Source organism: Phocoena sinus, chromosome 4 (assembly GCF_008692025.1).
Source record: "Phocoena sinus isolate mPhoSin1 chromosome 4, mPhoSin1.pri, whole genome shotgun sequence".
Classification (NCBI taxonomy): domain Eukaryota; kingdom Metazoa; phylum Chordata; class Mammalia; order Artiodactyla; family Phocoenidae; genus Phocoena; species Phocoena sinus.
In genome coordinates, this window is record NC_045766.1 from 141784703 (window position 1) to 141807890 (window position 23188).

General features: G+C 50.6%; 1 protein-coding gene across 1 annotated transcript; it reads left to right on the plus strand.

The window, feature by feature from the left end:
• The first annotated feature begins 8170 nt into the window (after window positions 1–8170).
• LOC116753036 (interferon-induced GTP-binding protein Mx2-like) lies at window positions 8171–21875 on the plus strand. Its single transcript, XM_032630460.1, is given in 8 exon segments — window positions 8171–8341; window positions 8944–9130; window positions 10455–10581; window positions 12312–12504; window positions 13831–13867; window positions 13870–13965; window positions 15969–16167; window positions 21483–21875. Coding segments are annotated over 8 exon segments (966 nt in total). The 5' UTR covers window positions 8171–8218; the 3' UTR covers window positions 21487–21875.
• Window positions 21876–23188: the final 1313 nt, after the last annotated feature.

A 23188-nucleotide genomic window follows, 5' to 3' on the forward strand; every position in this document is an offset into this window, starting at 1 on the left:
CCCAGACCTGGCCGAAGGCCCTGGGGACACAAAGTGGCTTTGGGAACTTCCGTGGAAGGTACACATCTCAGGGTGGGGAGAGAGCTTTGTGCTCTGTGATTTTTAATAAGAAATATAGTAACTATAGTCACCGTGCTGTACGTTACATCTCAGAGCTGATGATACTGTATTGCATTTTTGAAAGTTGCTAAGAACGTAGATCTTAAAAGTCCTCATCACAAGAAAGAAATGTTAAGTATGAGGACAGATGTTAACTCATCATGGTGACTATTTCACAATACCTACAAATGTAGGAAGAAAGAGAAATATATTATTTGGTCTGTGTCAGTTCCTGACAAGGGGCTCCTAAAACCCTTGGGAGTGAAAACAGCATCGTCTTCTGTTATGTTAATGAAGGGACTGCAGGTCGTAATGTTTCGTTAATGAGATGGGAACCCTTTGCCTGGGGAAGCGATCCTGTGACCAGAGGGCTGAAATTTTCAGTCCCACCCCCAGCCTCCCGGAAGGGAAGAGGGGCAGGAAGTTGAGTTCAGTCACTGATGGCCAATGATTTCATCAATCATGTCTACGTAATGAAGCCTCCTTAAAACCCAAGCGGGTTTGGAGAGCTTCTGGTGAGCATGTGATTTGGGAGACTGGCGCTCACAGGGAGTGTGGAAGCTCCCCACGCCTCCCACGCCTGCCCTCTGGGTCTTTCCATCTGGCTGTTCTTGAGTTAAATGCTTTTATAATAAGCCTGTGCTCTAGTAAGTAAACTGTGTTTCCCTGTGAGCCGCACTAGCAAATTATTCAACTCCAAGGAGGGGGTCATTGGGACCTCCGACTGATCTATAGCCGGTTGCTCAGAAGCACAGGTGACAACCTGTACCTGCTAGCCATTGGCATCTGAAGTGGGCAGTGTCGACTGGGGGGAAAAAATGCACAACGTGAGAGTTGTGAGTTAAGTTTTATTGGGGGCAGAATGAGGGCTACGGCCTGGGAGACAGCATCTCAGATAACTCTGAGAAACTGCTCCAAAGAGGCAGGAGGGAAGGTCAGTGTTACATATAATTTTAGTGAAGGGGGTACGTGCAGCCATGTGCACATTTTGACAGAGGCTGACTGCTAGTCAGGGAGAGCAGAGGTCACCGTTAATGACTGTAGTGCTTTTCTAGATACGAGGAGATGCAAGCATTGGGCTCATAACATCTTCTCCTGCAAATCTCTAACTATCCGAGGGCCTGTTCTGCCAGTTTTTCCCAGCGCACAGAGGGCCTCATTCCTGATGTCCACCCTGAGCTCCTTTCAGGGGGTGTTGAAGGTGAGCGGCTGCAGTGGTGGATGACCTCATCTTTGTAGAGGCAGATGGCAAGTGACAATTTGTAGCTGACAGCAGGATGGGGTGGGAGCTGTTGAGTAGGGCTGAGCCCCCTCTGATAGCCCTGTGACACCTGATACCATGGCCTGGTAAATAGTGTCAGAATTGAGTTAACTGCTTGGTGATGTAGAAAAACACACGCGCTGGAACCGGTGGCAGAATTGAAGCCCCAGAGCCTGGCCTCAGTGCTTCAGGAGCCGTCTTGCGCATGGTAGTGGTGGCCACCCTCAGTGGTGTCCTGGAAAGCTGGCTCTTCTGAAGGGCGAGGACACCTGATTTCTAGCGTTTGCTGATTCCCCTTGTAGCATGTACTGGTACAAAGTTTTACTTGGAGAGAGACAGGTATTGATGCCAAGTCTGCCCAGCAAAGAAAGGTATGTGAGTGTCCTAGGGCTGCCATGGCAAAGTACCCCAGACTGGAGGGCTTAAATAACAGAAGTGTATTCTCTCCCAGGTCTGGAGGCTGGAAGCCTGAGATCAAGGCCTCAGCAGTGTTGGTTCCTCCCTGAGACCCTGAACAGAACCCTCCCTTGCCTGTTCCAGCTTCTGGTCCTTGTCAGCGCTCCTTGGCACTATTTGAGGAAAATATCTCAGGATGCTGAGGTCGCACAGCCAGCAGGAAGAAATAATCCAGGCCACATGGTCAGCCGTGACCCATGACCCATTTTCCATGTCTGACTGTCTGATTTTGCAGGACAATCAGACATGGAGCTCTTTCCCGCCTGCTCACACGGAGCCAGGGGCTAAGCCAAGGAAGGTTTAGACTTGGATCCGAGAGTAATGACATCTTTCTTCCTCTTTCCTGGAAATCTCAGTGAACAAGATTTTTGTTGCTGTATTCTGCTTTTAGGAGAAATTACTTTCTATTTACTAGGAAGGGAGATGAAATATCCCCACAGGTCCGTGTGAGGGGTCATACGGATTCAGCGCAAATCTGTCAAAGGAGAAAGTTTTAAATGAATTGCAGGGTTCCCCACGATGCGGGCATGAGCCTGCCCAGCTGTGGAACTTTCCCGGCAGAATCCAGGGCCGGTGCAGGTCCTGGAGGCCAGACCCAGGGGCCGGGGGTTGGTCACTCCTGGGATCCAGGCCCCTGGGACCAGCGACTCCTCTGGGACTGACTGAAGCATGTAGAAAACTGGAAACACAGGAGAAGCAAAAACAGTCCAAAGGAAGAGGGCCAGGGAGGAGGGGCTGGTCCTCAAGATCGCGTTTCCGAACTCTACCCATGACTAACGGTAATGCTCTGACTTGAGGTTTCGAAATCGGAATGGCGCTACTGTCTCCTCATTATCGAAGTAATACACTATTCATGAGAATCCTGGGTCTGTGGGTTTCTAGCCGTGGGATGGTGTCTCAGGTGCTTAACTTGTCCAAACCTCACTTCCCATCTTATAGAAAAATAGGGAAAACAGAAATGAAATCCGACAGCACGTGAGAAGACACCCGTGTGGTCGCCGAGCCCCTGAGGACTTCACCTGAGCCTGCTCCTGGCCTCTCTCCCTGCCCAGCCCGCCTGTCCGTGTGTCTGGCCAGCTGTCCCGCCACCCCGTCGCCATCCCTGACTCCTCCCTCAGGCAGTTTCCACCCACACCCACCCTCACGATGCTTCCGAATCTCCCCTTCGCTCTCACAGCAGACGTTCCCAAATTTTCTCCGTCCTGGGCGCCCTGACTGTCTCAGTAATAGGTTCATGGTGCCCCGACCAAAAGACACGCCGAATAGTTCTGTTGATTCGTGAGCTAGGTCCAAAGAACTCAGTAATAGTAGGTAACGTGGTGGCCAACAGACATCCCTGTGTGTCCTGGGAAGTTCTGATGACCCCAAGTGTACCTGCCAGTTTGCTGAGGTTCCCCAAGATGCCTGGGCCCCCAGTTTGGGAACACAGTTTTACAGCCTCGGCTAAGTCCCTTTTCTCACCTGTTCATCCCTCATGGGTCTTATCTGTGATGTTAGTCGTCTCAGCATAATTTGGGGGTGTCTTCAACAGAGGGGGCACCGTCCCCATGGTCCCAGCTGTCCATGTTGGGATGAATTCGCTCTCCCAGCTACTCCAGGGCTGGGTGGACTGGAAGGTGGTCAGAAACGAGGGGACAGTCCAGTCTGGGGGGAGGTGGGAGACCGAGCTCGGGCTGCACGGCTGCGCTGGTGTGTGCGGCCAGGCGGGCGGACGGCTCTGGGCTTCCTGACTTGTCCTCAGGTTGAGCCACAACCCCAGCTCTGCCCTGTGAGCATCTTCCCTCTGGCTGGGACTGAGTTACATCCTTTTGTAATAAACTGTCCTCTGCTAGGACGGAGATCAGCACAGCCTCCATCCTTGCAGGTGATGGAGGACACACAAAGGGACCACGGGTGACTCACAACGATGCTCTCCTGCCCCTTCAGTGCTCCCTCCGTCCACCTCCTCCTTTGCCCACTCCTGGGCTGCTGGTCACGCTCTCGTAAGTGAACACAGCCCATTGCCCCTGCACGGATCTAGGTGGGGAGTAGGGACAGGCAGGGTTCCTTTAGAGTACTTTGGGTCCTGCCCCATGAGAGGGAAGGCAGGACACCCCCCCTCTGCATGTGATCTCAGTGACACTTGTGTGGGACGGGCCATCTCTCTCCTGCCCACAGCTGCTCTTATGCCTTCAGCCTCTTATCTTTTATTTTCTTTATTTTTTTTTTTCGGTACGCGGGCCTCTCACTGTTGTGGCCTCTCCCGTTGCGGAGCACAGGCTCCGGACGCGCAGGCTCAGCGGCCATGGCTCACGGGTCCAGCCGCTCCGCGGCATGTGGGATCTTCCCAGACCGGGGCATGAACCCGTGTCCCCTGCATCGGCAGGCGGACTCTCAACCACTGCGCCACCAGGGAAGCCCAGCCTCTTATCTTTATATCATTAAAGCGAGCTTGGGGCCCCTCACTTGATATGATCCTGCCGCCCCATCCTGCCACACAGAAGCCCTGACACCAATACTCCGCCACGCTACACCTCCCAGCCTCTCTGTGGAACCAATGCCTCTTCAGCTGCAGCCTCTTCCCCCCACCACCCTGGATGCTCCAACTCCCACCCCCTCCCCCCAGAAAAGGCAGAGGACATACAGACTCGCCGAGACTAGCTCTTTCATGCCCTGCTCTAAAGTGCCACAGTCAAACCATAACATGAGAGTAATCTTTGTTAAGGCCTTGGGGACAGGAGCCAAGGCGCAAAGCCAAGCCTGAGGCAGCTAGGACTGCCCACAGCTCGGCCTGAGCCTCCACACTCCCAAGGCCAAGGCTGCATGGGGCAGATGGTCTCTTTCCCTCTTTGACAAAAAGAAGCACTCGATCCACCAGGAGCGCAAACTCCTCCATCTGGGCCCTCTGCAAAATAAACTCCCGAGTTTTTATATTAAGCAAGTTAATATAATTTTACTATAATTTCCTTAGATTAAGGAGATTAAATAAATCCCTGGATATGGTTTTTTTTTGGCGGGGAGAGGGTGGGCCACACTACTCATCTCCGTTCCCCGACCAGGGATTGAACCTGGGACACAGCAGTGAAAGCACCGAATCCTAACCACTAGACCACCAGGGAACTGCACTGGATATGTCCTTTAGGGCAATTTTATTAATGAAAAAAAAAAAGCAGAGCTGTTTTGCATGAGATCATATTTTCTCTTGATACTTGCTGGAAGGCTAGGTGTTTTGTGAAACGAAGAATTTCACTGGGGAGTATGGTAGCGTGGGAGACTGTGAGATGCGGAACACGTCAAAGGTTAAACCACAGGGACTCAGAGCAGTTCAGAAGAACGGGAAGATACAAAACAGCTGGAAAAAACCCAGATTTATTTTTGGTCCCCAAGCAGAGGGAGGGGCTGTCTGAGAGCCCTTTCCTCTAAAGCTAGCTTACGCCACGGGGCACTCCAAGGGCTAGGTGCCAGCGGTTCCTGGCCAGCTAGTGTCTGCGTCGTTCCCACGCAGCCCCAAACGTTGGGATCGGCCGACAGGTTGGCTGTGAGGCTGGCCTTCCAACCAATTCACTCGTGAGTTTGTGCAGAGCGACCTCACTGCCCTTCATCCACAAGCGGGAACAGAAGTGCTGGCTTAGGATTTGAACACAGAGGTAAGGGCGCTCCTTCCACTTGACAGCCTTCGCAGGGCTCCCCGGGGAGCAGGGCCAAACCTGGGGATTCCCCCTTCGCTTACAGTCTCCGGGTCAGTGGGGCTGCCCACTCAGAAGAGTGCCGGTAGAAGACCTTCTCTGCCTTCTTCCAGCCCAAACCCAAGTGTCAGGTCCAGCCCTAACAATGCCAGGAAAGGCCAGGGCACAGCCCAGACAGGACAAGGCAGAGAGGCCAGCCCCCTCCCAAGAAAGGAGGTGTCCCTGGGCTGGGCTTTCTGAGCCCCCCAGGAGAAAGTGGTGCTTCTCCCAGTTCCCTGAGCTCATACTGACCTCAGGACATTTGCACTTATGTTTCCTCTGCCAGGAAGGCTCCTCCCAGGTCCTCAATGTTTGCTCCTCTGCTCCTTCATTTCCTGTACATGGACACACCCTCAAACAGACTCCCTACCCCCTGACAGCTGACCCCTGGCTCTATAAGCCACTACCTTTCTTCCAGACACTTCATCGTCACCTGGGGTTATATCATTGTTGGTTGGCTTATTTGTTTGTGGGGTGTCCCTGACAGAATGTATATACTAGAAGCAGGGACTTTATCTGGCTTGATCACCACTGTACCCCCATGGCAGGAACTACCTGGCACATAGTAGGTCCTTGTATTAGTTTGCTCAGGACACCATAACAAAGTGTCACAGGCTGGGTGACTTAAACAACAGAAATTTATTTTCTCACAGTCTGGAGGCCAAGAGTCCAAGATCAATGGGTCGTTAGGGTTGGTTTCTCCTGAGGCCTCTCTCCTGGGTGTGTAGACGGCCGTCTTCTCCCCGTGTCTTCACGTGCTCTTTCCTCTGTGCACCTCTGGGTCCTAATCCCCTCTTTTCATAAAGACAGTCAGATTGGATTAGGACCCACCCTAGTGGCTTCATTTTACCTCAATCTCCCCTTTAAAGGCCATATCCCCAGTACAGACACACTCAGGTCCTGGGGGATAGGACTCCAACATAGGAACTTGGGGACATGACTCAGCCCATATCAGTCCTCAAAGCATACTTGTTGAATGAATGAATGAATGAACAAATCACCCTCATTTTTAAAAACAGGTCAGTGGCACACACAAAGTCGTGAATGTCCGTATGTGCAGTCTGAGGAAGACAAGCTGTTCGGCCCAGCATTCAGAGGTGCTATAAAATATGAAAAGGTAGGTTAGGATCAAATTTTTTAGGAACTCTGTTCTGAAAGAAAACATGACAGAGGTTTTTAGAAGGGGCAGTGACATGATGAGACCAGGGGTTTAGAAGGAAAAGGGCCACAATGTGTGCACAGGGGCCGCTCTCGAGTAGAGGGGACGGACGGAGGGCTGGACTGCAGGACCACAGCTGGACACGGGGTACCAGTGGACGCCCCAAAGGCCAGCTACGGGGGAGGGGCCACCTCAAGACTCCAATCCTCCCCACTGCTTAGTGCCCTGGGGCTGGCATAAAAAATTCCCCAAACTCGGACGCATAAAACAAGACATTTATTCTCTCCTGGTTCTGGAGGCCGGAAGTTCCAGGTCGAGGCGTCGGCAGAATTAGTTCCTCCTGGAAGTGTGAGGGAGCATCCCTTCCAGGCCTCTATCACAGCTTCTGGGGTTCCTGCCCACCTTGGGGTTCCTCGGCTTGGGGCAGCATCCCTCCAATCTCTGCCTCTGTTGCCCTCTGGCCGTGGGTCTCTGGGTCTCAAATCCTCTCTGCCTGTCTCTTCTTGGATTTCGGGCCCACCCTCATCTCCAAATTCTTATCAGTTACATCTGCAAGCGACCTTTATCCAAATAAGGTCACATCCACGTGTCCAGGTGGACATGCATTTGGTAGGGGGGTGTGGAGCCATTCCACTCGCTGTATCCACTCTGCTCCCAGTGGAGGTCATAGCAGGAGAGGGTTCATGACTCAGAGCCGCTGGCTGGCCTCTGGGCCCTGACTTAGGCCAGTAACTGGACCTCTGCGCTTCAGCTTCTTGACCTGGAAAAATGAAGATTGGCAGCTAACACGTAGGGTTGTTGTGAAAATGAAATGAGCATCTTAGAGCAGCGCTAGGTGAGGCCGGCACTCAATACCGCCAGCTCTTTCTAGGGTGCTGACTATCTGATTATAGTCCCCATGGAGAAGCAAGAGACCCAGTCAACCATTTCTCCTGGGCTCCCCAGCAGCCTGACCTAGTCTGTGCGAGAAACAGTGATGGCAGGGCAGAGATTGGCTTCAAACGGACCCAGGAGGGGCTGCCTGTCATCTCTCTGCACCTTACGGTCTCCTGTCCAGTCCTGAACCTCAGGTGACACGGAGCCCATCAGAAGTAACAGTGGGACATTCAAACTCTCCTTTGGAAGCGTGGAGTTCGCTCGTCCCCAGGCCCTGGGGGCCCATGGAGACCCCTCTTGTGCTCTGCGCCTGTGTGTTGCCATCTGCCCCTCTTGCAGACGGGGCCTCTGCTGGGCTCCTGGCCTCCCCTGTGTGCAGAGGGTGGGTTGTATGGGGCTGGGCAAGGCAGAGCTGGAAAAAATGCAGCCCTGGGGAGGTCTGCTGGGGGACCTTTGGGCCACGTTCCCAACTTGTGTCTTTGTAGAGCGTGCCAGGAAGATCGGAGGTTCTGAGCAGTGGTGACCGCACCCACCAGCTTCCCAGGAGACAGCTGGTGCCTAAGCCCTACGTGCAGCTCCGTTTCCTCCCAACACTGTCCCAAAGAAGAAATGCATTCCTTCCAGCGGCAGCCACTACTGCCACCGGGCGCGGCACCTGGACAGATGATGTACCCCCCAAACTGGCAGGGGGGAGGAAAGGACCCGGTTTTCCTCGCCAAGGGCTTCAGTCTGCTGAATTTGAACCACCAGCAGCCAGGAGGAAACAGGGACCGGCAGACGTCAAAGGTATGTCGGGCGCAGGTATGGCCAGGAAGGGCGCCTCCCAGCAGCCCGTGGGGGTTGTGGGGGCAGGGAAAGGCGGGAAATAAAACCTGCAAGTCTGGTCCAGCCCCAGGCGCACAACTGGTGTCGCCCTCTCTCCTGGGCACTTCCAACAAGCACCAGGGACAGACACAGTCTCTAGGGGCAGCAATGGCCTTCCTGGACATGAATCTGCGGGCTCCGTTCCCTGTGCCGGGGTCTCCTTCCTGGGAGCTTTGCCTCCAGCTATGACTGACGCTGTCATCACTGCCAGCCTGCCTTCCCCACCCCACCCCGGCTCGGCAGCCACGGGCCCATTCCTCTCCCCCCTCCAGCGGGGAACGCCTGCCGCTTGGCGCCAGATGGCCTGTCTCTGCCTGTCTCCATCTCCATCTCCAGCCCCAGCCAAATATTCCCCCCCAGCAGCAGAAGCAAATCCTCCACAGGACGAGAGCACAGGGGCCTCCCTGCAGGCACATCCCGATCCAACTCTCATCCCTCCTGTTTCTAATTCGGCCACAAATTCCCGAAGGTGGTGGGAGCCCCACCAGAGGCCAAGACTGGGAAGTCTGTGGTGTCTCTTCCAGGGGCTTGAGAACAACCTGTACAACCAGTACGAGGAGAAGGTGCGGCCCTGCAGTGACCTCATCGACTCCCTGCGGGCCCTGGGTGTGGAGCAGGGCCTGGTCCTGCCCGCCATCGCTGTCACTGGAGACCAGAGCTCGGGCAAGAGGTCCGTGCTGGAGGCGCTATCGGGGGTCGCCCTTCCCAGAGGCAGCGATAAGCTCTGACGGGCCAGCCTCCTGCAAGCCACAAGGCATCCCGGGGACCAGTGGGCTCAGGAGAGGTCGCCAGGAAGGCCCCCGGGAGGGCAGCTCCCACAAGCCCTGGACGGCTGCGTCTGGAGTGTGTGGTGTGGGCAGGCGGCCGGGGGGCAGGGCCCTGGGTGTTCCTGCTGCCCCTAGTTTCTGAGTCCTCTTTCACCTGTCAGTAGTCATCGCTGGGCCTGTATCAGTCGGTTTCTTTCTAGTCATCTTTCTAACAGTGTAGAAGCATTTCTTCTTTGATCTTGTTAATTTGTGAGTTTCAGGTAACATGTGAAGTCTTTTTGAAGAATTTTCTCAAGGCTTTGAGAAGCTATTAGCCAGGATCATGGTGTGATAAGACACAATGTTTCCTTTAAAAACATTTTTTTGTTTGGCCATGCTGTGCAGCATGCAGGATCTAGTTCCCCAACCGGGGATCGAACCCACGCTCCCTGCGTTGGGAGTGCAGAGTCTTAACCACTGGACCGCCAGGGAAGTCCCTGTTTCCTTTAAACATTTTTAAAGTGTGTGTAGAGTTAAAAAGCGGTTGTACATTTCTGATTTAATAAAATAATTATAAAGGAAAAAACCAAGGAAGGAGATGGCATCCTGTAGTGGGTAGAGGTTCCCCTGTCCTGGTTCCCTCCCTCATTCCCATCTCCTGCCAGCACTGTCCATCAGCCAAACCCAACCAGAACCCAGGGGGCCAGTGCTGCCCCCTGGGCACAGAGGAGGGAGTGGGGATGCCGAGGGCTGCCAGGACCCTGCACAGCCCTCAGTAAGAGCGCCCTGGCCTGTGCCTCCTTCTGACTACAGGCAGCTGGTCCTTTACTCCAGAGTCTCCTGTGAGTTTCCCACCAGCCCCAGTGCCTGACATGTGATGGAGTCAGAGTGGGGACAGGGCTCCTCCCCTCCGCCCTGGGTTCAGCATTTTGGGGAGAGAAACAACAGAGCAGAGAGTCTGGAGGCCAGTGTGGCCATGGCAGTTTTGTGAGGCAGGCAGGTAGCCCTGGGCATACCTGCCTTGTAGGACAGTGCTGTGTGCTGCCTCCATACCAGAACGGGAGAGGCTTGGAGGGGCCGGACAGGGTCAGGCGGATCTCACCGCTTCACAGCCTGCCTGTCCGGGCCCTGGGCTTCCACCCGGACCATGCCCCAGGCCTTTCTAGGGCCCGGGGGAAAGTGATGGGGCTTGGAGATTTCAGACGAGGCCTCTGGGGACACCGGGGAGAATAAGAGCAAAGGGCACGCGTGAACTCTTCTTTTTAAGGGAAACAGGATGTTTGGGAAAGTCTCAGGAATCGTAACCAGGTGTCCGCTGGTGCTGAAACTGACAAAGCAGGAGTGCAAGTGGACAGGGAGAATCAGCCGCCAGAAGACGGAGCTCCAGGTGCGAGACCCCTCAGGCGGAGAGGGAAATACGTAAAGATAGGGCCCCGCGGGCGGCTACAGGTCGGCACCTTCTAACCCCAGTCATCCTCGGTCATCGGGGCCTCTCCAGCTCCACAGCAAGCACCCGTCTCTTCTTTCCAGGCTTTTCCATGTGCCAGTGCCCCTGCCTCAAATGCCGTCCCTCACATGCTGTCCCTCCTCCTTGCCTGCCTAATTCCTACTCTTCCTTTGGGTCTCAGTTTACCTGCCCCTCCTCTGGGAAGTGTCCCCTACAGGACCCCCGGCCCCAGCTACCCTGGTCACTGCTGGGTATGTGTGTCCCAAGGAGCTGCTCCAACCTAACGTGGCTGGTTGCCTGTGGCCACGTCCCTGTCCCCATCCAATGCAGCTTCCCCCAACGCTGACCCCACCCACCCATCATTTCTGGAAGCATAGCCAACAGTTGAGATTAGCCTTAGGTAAGCACAGAATGATCAAAAGGCTCAATTGCTCCTGGAATCCGCTTCTGTACCTGCTCAGAGGGGACCCTGGAGGTCACCCCCTCGCAACCCTGCCCCCTAGGTCCCTGAGCATGCCCACCCCTCCCCCGGGCTTCTCCCCCTTCCTGCTCTCAAGCTGGGCTCAGCCAGGCAGGCGAAAATCAACCCTGATCATAACAGGAAACTCTGCAGCCACAGCTTCCGTTCCAGGGAGATGGGCTTCTTCCTTACCGAGCAATGAACTTAGCGTCTGAGGCTGGGGTTCTTACATGACTCCGTGGGCTCAGCACCCCGAGAATCCTGTTGTCTCAGCTGGCTCACCAGAGGGATCCCCCCCCCCAGATAGAGAAGTACTGCCCCAATTCTAGCATCCATCCCTTGGAACAGAAGCTTCTTGAGACCCTCGATTGGCAAGTTTCCTAGCTTCAGATAATAAAAGGTCTGCACTCTCTGTGCTGGCCATGCCTGTCCTGGGCTGCCTCGTGCCCGGCACATCCTGCAGCCCTGTCCAGATCTGCCCAGACTCTCTCTAGCCGTGAGCTCTGTGGGCAAGACTAGGAGGGCACCATGGGTGCCAGCTTGGGTGAACGTTCTGTGTGAGGAGCTATAATGAGCCTCTTTAGAATAGCGTCTTGGAACGCTGGTCCACTGCTGATGGGAGGGCAAGTTGCTGTAACCACTTTGGAAAACTGGCACAATATCGACTAAGGCTGGAGGGGTGCCCACCCCATGATGCCCCCAAACTCCAGCCAAAAGGTGCACCAAAAGTCAGGTTCCAGAATGTTCATAGCAGCGCCCTTGTGATCGCCCCTCCCCCCATTGGAAACCACCCAATGTCCATCAACAGTAGACTGCATCGAGGCACAGGGTGGAATAACACATGGTAATGAAAAGGAAGAGCCCTCAGCTATAAGCACCAGTAAGGGGTCCAGCCTGTGAAACGTGAAACTCACCAAGCCACGTGCTTAAGACAATGGGTACTTTCCGGTACCTATGGTACACTTCAGTACAAAGTTACAAACTCATATCTTAGGTCGTGACCCTGAATGATAATTAAGGCAGGAAAAGTTTACAGAGGAACAGCCTGGCTGTCATGCCCCGACCCCAACTTCTATCTCTAGAGAATTAGGCAATTCATCAGGGCTGTGCCCTAAGTTCCCTGCCTATTTCTCACATCAGGGCTGTCCCCAAATATAGGTGAAATATGTAGCTGCCCACAGGTTTCACTGCTTCTGCTAAGTTGGGTTGTTCATTTGGACTCTCGGTTTTTCTCCTCTCGGTCTCTGGAGCCCAGGAGGCCGTAGCTGGGAATGGAGTTGGCATTAGCCACGAGCTCATTAGTCTGGAGATCACCTCCCCTGAGGTTCCAGATCTGACCCTCCTTGATCTTCCCGGCATCACCAGGGTGGCCGTGGGAAACCAGCCCCGTGATGCCGGACTGCAGATGGGCCCTTCTGGAACTTGGGAACGGGTCCCACACTAAGTTCGGAGACTTCTGAGGTCTCTGCCGGCAGCCCCAAGGGCTCTGGTGCACCTTCCCAGCCCTCACTCTGAGTAGCTGGGGAGGAGGCTGGGGTAGGACCATCTAGGGCTGGGGCCTCATACTCAGATTCTGACAAGGGCCTGGTAGGTCATGGAAACAGGAGAAGTTGACTCAGTGGCACTGGAGGTGTATAGGTATTGACGCCCTGCCCAATGTTGTCCTGTGAGAATGTTGGCCCAGGGTTACCACTATCCCGATATTTAAAAGAAGCCAGAAATTGGATTTTTACATGGGATCTGCCAATTTTAGCAACAGTTTTTTAAACTAACGCTACGTAAGTCAATCGGAACTCAGACTGTTATCTCTGATCAGGGCAGAAAGGCCAGCACAACGCACAGGAATGAGAACTGCTGACCAGCAGTGACCCAGCACAAACCGACAGCCACTGAGCCCTGGGCTTCTTTGCCAAAGACCTTCCCCCCTAAGGTTGCCTGAGGACACAGTCGTCACTGGGATGCCAGAGTCACACATGATCTTTGGGCTGGGTTCACCCCAAGAGCAGCCTTGTCAAGCCTTTGCCAGGCCAGCTCACACAGAGGCCAAGGAGACGAGGATGGTCTCAGGAGCGGGATTGGGGTCCAGGGTGTAAAGGGACAAGGTGGAGGTTGGGGAGAAGGCGATACCCTCCTGCCCTAGGACTGGGGTCATTTAACTGCCCTCCTCCCTTTGACGGGAGGCACTTCCAGTGTTGGGAACTCAACCATAGCCCAACTAGGATTGTGTCGGTCCTTTCTGGATGGGGTCTCTGCTAGCTCCACTGTCTTGGGCAGTTAAATTACTCTTTCTTCCTATATCCATATCACCATTCTCTGTCTCTCTGGGAGCAGTGTAGTTAGGTCATTTCCCTTACTGCGTTAAGGGACTAATTCCACACTTCTTACCCCACTTCATTCAGCAAATGGTGGGACTTCCTAGGGTATGAGAAAGATGCTTGCCTGGGGTCAGAGTATGCTGCTTCTTCCTGCCATAGTCTCAGGACTGTCACAGGGAAGATCTGTCGATGAAGGAGGGGTCTCATCTAGCCATAGGAATCAGGGAGTCTTTGAGAAAGAAGAAATATCAGTGATGAGCTTTGGCGGATAAGTAGGACATCAACAGAGAGTTCAATAAGGGCAAGTGGGTGGACATTCCAGAGGAAGGGGACAGGCTAAGCCAAAGCCCAGAAGTGTAAAAACTGGGTCACGCTCTGGGATGTCTAGCCGTGCTCTTGGGTGACCAGAGACGTGTTCTTCCTTTGTGATTCCTTGGCATCAGATCAAGGCACTTGTCAAAAAGTACATCCAGAGGCAGCAATCAACTTAGTGGTGGTCCCCTGCAACGTGGACATCGCCACCACAGAGGCACTGAGCATGGCTCAGGAGATGGACCCCGATGGAGACAGGACCATAGGTAAGAAGAAAGGACCAAGCTTCTAGAGGACAGGAAGCCAGGGGGAGACCCCTCATATGTTTAGAAGGTCCTGGAATGTAGCTCTGTTACAGGCGCCCACATCCTGCCTTAGATCCAAGTGCTGTTCCCAGGGAAGCTCCATGGGCTCGGGGTGGAGCCGAGCACAGCAGATGGGTCACCCTCACTGACAGTCAGGGTTAGATGTGTGGCCAACATTTGGAGGTTCTTTGCCCTCCTTCCTATCGTCTCTTGTTTGCATTCTTGAACCATTCTGGATGGGGGAGGAGAAATGCCTTATTTGTTCTCCCACAGTGGTCCAGAAAGGAGAAAGTGACCCATCAGCTCTGCAGTTCCACAGGTAAAGTTCTTGTGAGTCCTTGGTGCATGGAAAAGACTTTCCCAGGGCCTGCGTGAACAGACTCAGGGAACATTCTTCCAGGCTTACATTGGAGCACAGGTGTCTGCAGAATTTATATTCAAGCAGAATGCTTCCTGGGGTAGATGGGTTCCCTTCAATTTCTTTTTTCTAAAAAAGTCACTGTGGAAGGCATTATAGGGGACTTGGTTTAAGAGCACAGACTTCCTGGGTTTGAATCCTTGTTCTACCACTTACTGGCTACATATCCTTGGGCTGCTATTTAAACATTTTTTATATGTTTTATAGGTAACATTTTTTATATGTTTTATATGTAACATTTTTTATATGTTTTATATGTTTTATATATATAAAAACATGTTTTATATGTTTTATATGCTATTTAAACATTTTATATTATTATTCAATATCACTTCTCTCCCAATCACTTCACCTACCCGTTGAGTTTGCCTTCCTGAAAATTTGCAAGTCATTTTCCTCCACTAAATGGATACTCAGTATATCATTGCCTTTTCCGCTTTTTCCTCAACAAATGCCTAGTTTTCCAGTTAGGATAAAAATAACGCTAGGGGAATACAGCTCACGTGTAATGTGTTATTATATGCCAGACTACACTTGTGCCCTGTTAGCTGCTGACTTTTACAGGTGTCTAGAGCACATGGAACCAGAGAGAAGACTCAGGTTTCGGGTCACGAGTCATTGTGCAGTTAGAAGTCATTAGGGATGTCTTATTGATGACCACAGAAGACAACATCATCTGTTCAGCAGATTGATCTATTTGGATAGCAGCGTCTCCACAGCAATTGAATAACACCAGTAATAGTTTTCTGTTCTTCTCATTAGCCACACACTCTAATAACCAAAAGTTCTTGCTCAATATTAGCTATTATTGTTATAAATTCAGCCAAGTACCATAACCATAGAGTATACACAATCTGACCTCAGTATATTCCGGACAGCATTATAACATCAATGCAAACTTTCCATGCATTCTAGGGTCAAGTGCAGAAATAGAGAACAGTGTGCTAGGTTTAAAAAGGAAATGCAGTATACACATGTACACAGCAGCCTTATTCACAACAGCCCAAATGTGGAAGCAAAGCAAGCATCCATCAAGAACACAGTCACTTGGAGATCAAAGCTTCTGGTCCAATGTGAGCAGGAAGGAGTGAGGGCAGGAACATGAGAGAGGAAGGAGGGAGGACATCGAAGGAGGTTCCCACCAGAAGAGGCAGAGTGAGTCTGCGACAGGAGACATTAGAGAGAGGGCACAGGCCCTCCTTACAGTAGGGGATGACGTGTTTTTGGAAGCACGGTGATGGAGTGGGTCGGTTCTGATGAAGTATGCCGCCTAAGTGTCTGGCACCCAGCAACCACCCAAGAGACATTTGTTACATGAATTACACAAGGCAGTTCATGAGCTGAGTGAATGGGTGAGTGAAGAAAAGTACAAGTAAGAGGAGTGACGATGGGATGAATGACTGAACGGGCTGTCAGGCGCTGGGCCATCAAGGCTGCAAGAGGCTTTGCTGATCATGGCCGACAAAAGATCCCGTAGCCTAGCAGCATTCGGTATATTTGACTAGAGGACCAAACTCTCCAGTGCCCTTCTCTAATCACCTCACAGGAATCCTGACCAAACCAGATCTAGCGGACAAGGGCGCTGAGAAAGGTGTCCTGAAAGTCATGTAGGACCTCACATACCATCTCAAGAGAGGTTATATGATAGTGAAGTGCCGGGGTCAGCAGGAGGTCACGAACAAGCTGAGCTTGGCCGAAGCAACCAAGGAGGAAATGACGTTCTTTCAAACACATCCGCACTTCAGGTAAGATTCTTTAGGACAACCTTGGACTCCATGGAAAGCAGCCCCGCCTGCCGGAATTGGCATAGATGACTACCAAATTATATATAAAAATTATACAATGAGCATAACCTACCCTCGTCTTTATTTCGGTGTTAAGATTATTGGCTTACTTAAAGAAACCATGTTTTCTTGGACTCTGATGAAAAATTGTAATAGGGTATTTCATAAGGCAGAGCACACTCTGGTTTCTCAAAATGTCTTCACTTTCTTTCTCATTTGAGTCCCACAAAATCTCGCAAAACACTGGGATTTTTCCCGTTGAATCGGGTACTTTTTTCCTTTCACTTTATTTAAGAACTTGCTCTTCCTGAACAGCAAGTTCAGGGGGAGAAGGGTAATAAGATATAGAGGTCACTCCTGCTTTAAGGAGAGACGGTGGGAAAATGGTGAGTTTTTGCAGACCGGGTTTGCTACTTGCTCTGTGCCCTTGGGAGATGACTCAGCCTCGCTGAGTTTTTGCTTTCTTATCCTGCTAATGCTTCACAGTATTGCGGTTAGGATTAAATAATATGGCACACGCACATGTTCTGGCCAGCACTCTATACATACCACCCTGGTTCCTTGTTCCTCTCTGCTCCTGCCCTGAATGGAAGAAACAGATCGTTTTCAGTAGTGTTAGGGGTCACAGGGAGAGAAAACTCTGCTCACCAAACAGAGAGAAGATTCTGTAATAATCACACCCATGGTTCTCAACCCTGAGGGAGTAGCGGAATCTGCGAGAGAGTTTGTTAAAATCCAGCTGGCTGTGCCCTGTCCCAGAGTTTCTGAGGTCTGGGGTGTAGTTCCCAAATTTATGTTTCTAACAAGTTCCCAGTTGAGGTCGACGTTGCTGACCCAGGGACCACGCTTTGAAAACCACTGTTCAAGGTGTCTGGGGAAGTTAAGTCTTGGATAAAAAAGTGTGCTGAAGTGCTTTGTTGTTGAACATCTGAGATTTAATCCTTGTGTGCCCACATGCTGGGACTCAGCCCTTGCAGGAAAGGCACTCACAGTAGCACTGGAAAAATGATCCTACTGGGTCCTTCGTGAATTTATGTTAACAGCAAACACTTAGCAACCAGACCACCTGGTTTGTGACCCTGGGCGAGCTGCTTAACCTTCTGGTGCATTTGCCTTTCTTTAAAGTTGGTTGTTCAATGATTAAATATCTGTAAAGCCCTTAGAATCATGTAGGCGCTTAGTAAGCACCGTGTAAACATATTTTTAAATTTAATTTTATTGTGGAAAGAACATTTATCATGAGGTCCACCCTCCTAACAAAAGTCTAAGTGAACAATGCAGTATTGTTAACTATTGGCACAATATTTTTCAGCAGAGCTCTGGAACTTACTTATCTTTCATAACAGAAACTTTTTGCCCTTTGGTTAGCAAGTCCTCATTTCTTCCTCCCCCCAGCGCCTGGCAACCACCATTCCCACTCTCTGATTGCGTGAGTTTTAGATAGCTCACGTGAATGGTATTATGTAGTGTTTGTCTTTCTGTGACAGGCTTATTTCACTTAGCGTAACGTTCTCAAGGTTCACTCATGTTATCACATATTGCAATAAAGGCTGAATTATATTCTATTGCATATATCTACCACAGTTTTTATCCATTTACCTTTCCATGAACATTTACGTGTTTCCACATCTTGGCTATTGTGAATGGTGCCACGATGAACACAGGAGTGCTAATATCTCTTTGAGATCTTGATTTCAATTCTTTTGAATAAATGCCCAGAAGTGAGATTGCTGGATCATATGGTAGTCCCATTTTTAATTTTTAAAGGTACTTTCTTACTGCTTTCCTTAGTGGCTGCACCATTTTGAATTCCCATCAACAGTATACAAGGGCTCCAATTTCTCCACATCTTTGCCAACGCTTGTCTTTTGTTTTTTTGATAATACCATCCTAAAAGATGTGAAGTGTCTAATTGAGAAAAACATCCTTTTTGCAAAAACACTTTGCATCTTGATAATTTTTTCATAACATAGTTCTCAACATTTAAATATTTCATTTACAATTTTGAATTTACGTGGTGTACTATTTTAAATTAATTTTAAAAATTTATATCAAGACTCAATTATGATAATTTGAAATATCAGGGAAAAAGTTAATACATTTCTGCCTAGAGATACAAATACAAACTGGAGAGAGAGAGACAGAGAGAGACAGAGAGAGAGGCTGAGACCTTATCGATGTCTTGGTACCCTAATCCACAAACTGCATCTAAATCTCGATGAGCTCATCCTGCCTGGCTGGCTGTACCAGCGTCATTCACACAGGTGTCTTTACCTGTAGTGTCTACCTGCTCGGGCTGTAAAGGTGGTGAACGGGACGCAAAGTGGAACTCTACTGCTTACCAGCTCAGCAATGATATCAAGCAGTTTGGCTCTCTGAGCCTAAGGTGCCTCTCTTGTGAAAAAAGAGGCAATGAAGACACATGCTTTGTACCGCAGTGCAGGGCTTCACTGCGATGTGAAGGGCTTGGAATGATGCTTGGCCCAAAGATAACCCTCCTTGGTGCCCCTCTGCATCCTTCCTGCTCTTCCTCTTTGTTAAATTGTTGTTAGCAACGTTGACCGCTTAGGACTGTACCCAGCCTTCCAGCGACACACAGACATAGCCTCTACCAAAGCACCATTCATCAGTTTGTAATGCTCAAATGACCACCAACATAACATTTTGCTAAAGAAGTCTTCCATTATATTCAAGCATCAGCTACAAACTGGCACTTGCCATCTGCCTCTATAAGGATTAAATCATGAGCTATTGTAGTTGCTGACCTTCAACACCCCTTGAAAGGAGTTCAGGGTGGAGATCAGGAATGAGGCCCTCTGTGCTCTGGGAAAAACTGGCAGAACAGGTCTTCAGATGGTTAGATATTCTCAGAAGATTTTATGAGCCCAATTCTTGTATCTCCTCATATCTAGAAGAGCACTAAAATCCTTCATGGTGACGTCTGCACCTCGTGACTAGCAGTAAACTTCACGAGACGAGCAGAACCTTCTGCAAAACATATGTTCTTGATGGCATGGACTCCCCCTTCACCAAAACCACATATGTACCGACCAACCCCCCCTAACTCTTTGGGGCAGTTTCTCAGAGCTCTCTGAGATGCTGTCTCCCGGGCTATAGTCCTCATTTTGCCCCAAATAAAACTTAACTCACATTGTCCATGTTGTGCGTTTTTTAAAGTCAGCACAAGGTTACTTCTCCTCTCAATGAAAAGCACTGAGCCAAACACAGCAAAAAAACAAAAACAAAAACTGGCCGCCATCTGATTCCTCCCCGCTCTGGTCACTTGACAGAACTGCAAAGTTCTTGACACCAGACGGTTGAAGCTGTAGTGCATAGCATTGCATCCAAAGCCCTTCTCGAGCTCTTAACAGGGGTCCATCTCAACAGGCTTCACACAATAATAGAAATTCCGGATCCCCTTAAATGCTCTCAAATGAGACTCTGCCCATACACCTGCAAAACTTGTCAGCTAAGCTCATCAGTCTGCGGGCTTTCGTTGTTTGCTCTTCTGTTGTTCAGAAATTGCTCCCTTTGTTAGAGAATCAAATAAAGGAGAGTCACCAGAGGGCGACAGAGGAGCTGCGCCAGTGTGGAGATAACCTCCCCAGCAACGAAGCCTATAAAATGTTCTTTCTGATGGAGGTGAAGATTACCGGGAACCCCGTGTGACCCTCGGGCACAGAAACTGGCTTCTCCTTAGATGGTCGCATCCTTCCTGGTGGCCCTGCACATCTTGTGGTGGCCCTCCCTATATGCGAGCTTCCCCGCCTGTGGCTTGCGGGAGCCCTGCCCTGCCCTCCCTGGGTCTCACCCGGGGGATGAAGTGGCTGGTGGGTCACTGGACCCCTTTGAAACCCCAGGTCCCACACCACACTCAGCTGTCCCAGATCCCAGCTCTGTGATATGATTACAGCCCAGAATGATGCTTTTATCTCATTTTTCAGAAAATTAAGGTGTTTAATTGGGACGTTGAAAAGTTAATAGAAGGGACTTCCCTGGTGGCGCAGTGGTTGGGGGTCCGCCTGCCAGTGCAGGGGACACGGGTTCGGGCCCTGGTCTGGGAGGATCCCACATGCTGCGGAGCAACTGGGCCTGCGGGCCACGACTACTGAGCCTGCGTGCCACAACTGCTGAGGCCCGTGTGCCTGGAGCCTGTGCTCCGCAGCAGGAGAGGCCACTGCAATGAGAGGCCCATGTACACCAACGAAGAGTAGCCCCCAGTCGCCGCAACTAGAGAAAGCCCACATGCAGCAAGAAAGACCCAATGCAGCCAAAAGTAAAAATAAATAAATAAATAAAATTTAAAAAAAAAAAAAAAAAAAGTTAATAGAAGGAGAAGGAATTGTAAAGGAGAAAGAGTCCCGCTTATATAACAAAATCAGAGAGGAGTTTAAAAACTGGATACTCATACTTGCAGCCAATCCCCAAAAAGGTGAGTCTGGGGACAAGGCTCCCGCAAAAGCAGCATGGTGTTTACCAAGACCAGAAGCTACTTCCGGCACGTGAAAAGTGTGCGAAGAGCTGACTGTGCCCACACGAGGGACCCCTTAGTATCTGTAACAGCTTCCCACCCATCAGTGTGGTGCGCTGACCTCACCAATTCAATAGAAGACGATTCCACCACCTACTTCCAGCTTTCTTCTGCTCCTTTGTTCCGAGGCGAGGCAATTTCACTTACCCCGTCTCTTCCCTCCTCTTCACCCCTAATCCAAGACCAGAGAGGTCAATGCTTTGACAAGAAACTCCTTGCTTCCCCTGGCAGAATTCCAACTTCCATTCTGCTGCAGCCCAAATGCCAATAGGGTGTGTGCCCATGGTGCGTGCGTGCGTGTGTGTGTGTGTGTGTGTGTGTGTGCGTGCATCTTTGTTTTGGCACTTGATAAAAACAGCACTCTTCCTTCCATGGTAGGAGTCCTCCAGCTGTAGTCTGGATGTATTCTTGGGAGAGCTGTAAGTGCCATAAGAATTTTTGAGTTTCTATTTTCATTTAATGAATCAGTTTCTCCTACCAATTATAAACATTCAACTTCTTTCTTGGGTTGATGACTCTCAACTGAAACACCTTTGAATAGAATAAAATTTTTGGTTCTTAAAAGTCAGTATTTCTCCAACTGGCATTATCAGACCATGAATATTTTTTTCCTTATAAAAAAAACTCTGTTTAGAAACATTATCATAGGGTTCATTGGGTAATCAAGACTTGAGAAAAAGTGCCTATCTTTAAAATGTTCATGAAATTATTGGAATTTACCCTGATGATTTGTTTTATGTTGCAGCTAAGAACATCATTCATGAATTCTCAAAATAGGACAAGCAGTATTGAGGCAAGGAACTTCTCGGATTTGTCAACTACAAGACATTGGAGACCGTTGTGAAGCAGTATCTCGAACAACTGGTAGACCCAGCGCTAGAGATGCTCCAGAAGGCCGTTGGTGAGGAACTCTCATAAGTGCCTTTCAAATGATCATCCCAGTACCTCCCATAGTCTCAATGCCTTGAGGGAGAGATTGGAATGGAATTACCAAACACAGCCTACAGATGCTTGCCCATCTGAGGGGAGGACGGTAGTGTGTATGAACTTTATCTACCTCATACCTAAGCCTGGACGCCGCTGTATGAGGAACAGTCTTGCTAACCCTGCAGAGAACACACACCCAGGAAAGGACCAGAAATTGATACGACCTGCTCAGGGTGGTGGTGTATTTGGCATCTCCCTTTATGGGGATTAGGTACCATTCCCCACTTCTCTCTTGGTCTGTAGATCCGGGAGCTCGGCCCTAGAATGGGCTCATTGTATCACGATGTATCCTCCCTGTGTCTTTAACCCATTTCATTCCTGCTTGCATTCTACGGATGCTTTGTTCTTTCCTTGATCAGAAATTATCTGGACAACTTTCACTGACACAGCCAAAAAAAATTTTGGTGGATTTTCCAACCTTAATCAGACAGACAGTCCAGATAAGTGCCCACAGTTTACTTGTACTACTGGCTGATTTATCTGGGTTTAACCTTTGAAAGAAGCTGGATATTTACCATCATTTGGAAACATAAGGCCAGGGTTATAAAGGCACGGTTGCTGGGCTGGTGACTCCAGGAGCGTCTGTCATTTTGCTTCTGCTCCAGAGTGTCTGCACTGCCTGGGAGAAATGAAACAGAGCACGTGACCTGGTTATCCTTTCTGCAGGATCTTCTGCAGGCTGGCAGGACATAGGCTGGATGGCGATGACCATACCTAGTGATGGGCTGGTATTGTTGAATCTCATTCTTGCAGAAAGGACTAGTTTTACTCCAAAATCTTTATACGTTTGACTTAAAATATTGCCACAGCTGTGTGGGTTTTCACTTAGCAAGTTAGTTATTGAACCCTTCCCTCAGGAAAGGGAAGAGAGGGGCGTTTGCCTCCCACCTGGGCTTAGATAAAAATCATCTTCCACCCAGGCCTAGACGGATGCGTCAGAAGCTCATTCCACGGGCTCAGGAGAACAAGAAAAAACATTTGCCATTTTTTCTATAACAAAAGAGTTTCTCCTTTCACCTCTTTGGCCAGCTGGTGGAAAACAAATCACACGTTGCCAGCTATCCCAGGGGCTGTGTCTGAGTCCCGGGCTAGGTGACGTGCCTGGTCCTTGATCACCATTCCTCCAGGCTGGCAGCTTGCAAGATGTATGCGTCCTTCCTGGGCCTTCGTGGTTGGTCCCCTGGACGCTCCATGCTCCCGACTACAGGGCTGGTCCTCGTGAGCGCTTCCCCAGCCCTGCCAGGGCTCAGAGCACTCTGCTGCAAACTCAGGCCGCTCTGTGGCCGAGAAAGTCCAAGGGCCTCTGCCCCCTGTGCCGTCCTGGGATGAATAAGGTCTGTGCACGGCTACACGACACCCACCCAGACGCACTCCCCCTGGGTCTGTACCCTGTTCTCCTGAGCCACATCAGAACCAAGGGTCTTGTGTCCTCCCGTGAAACTCCTCTTGGGAAGTGATGCATAG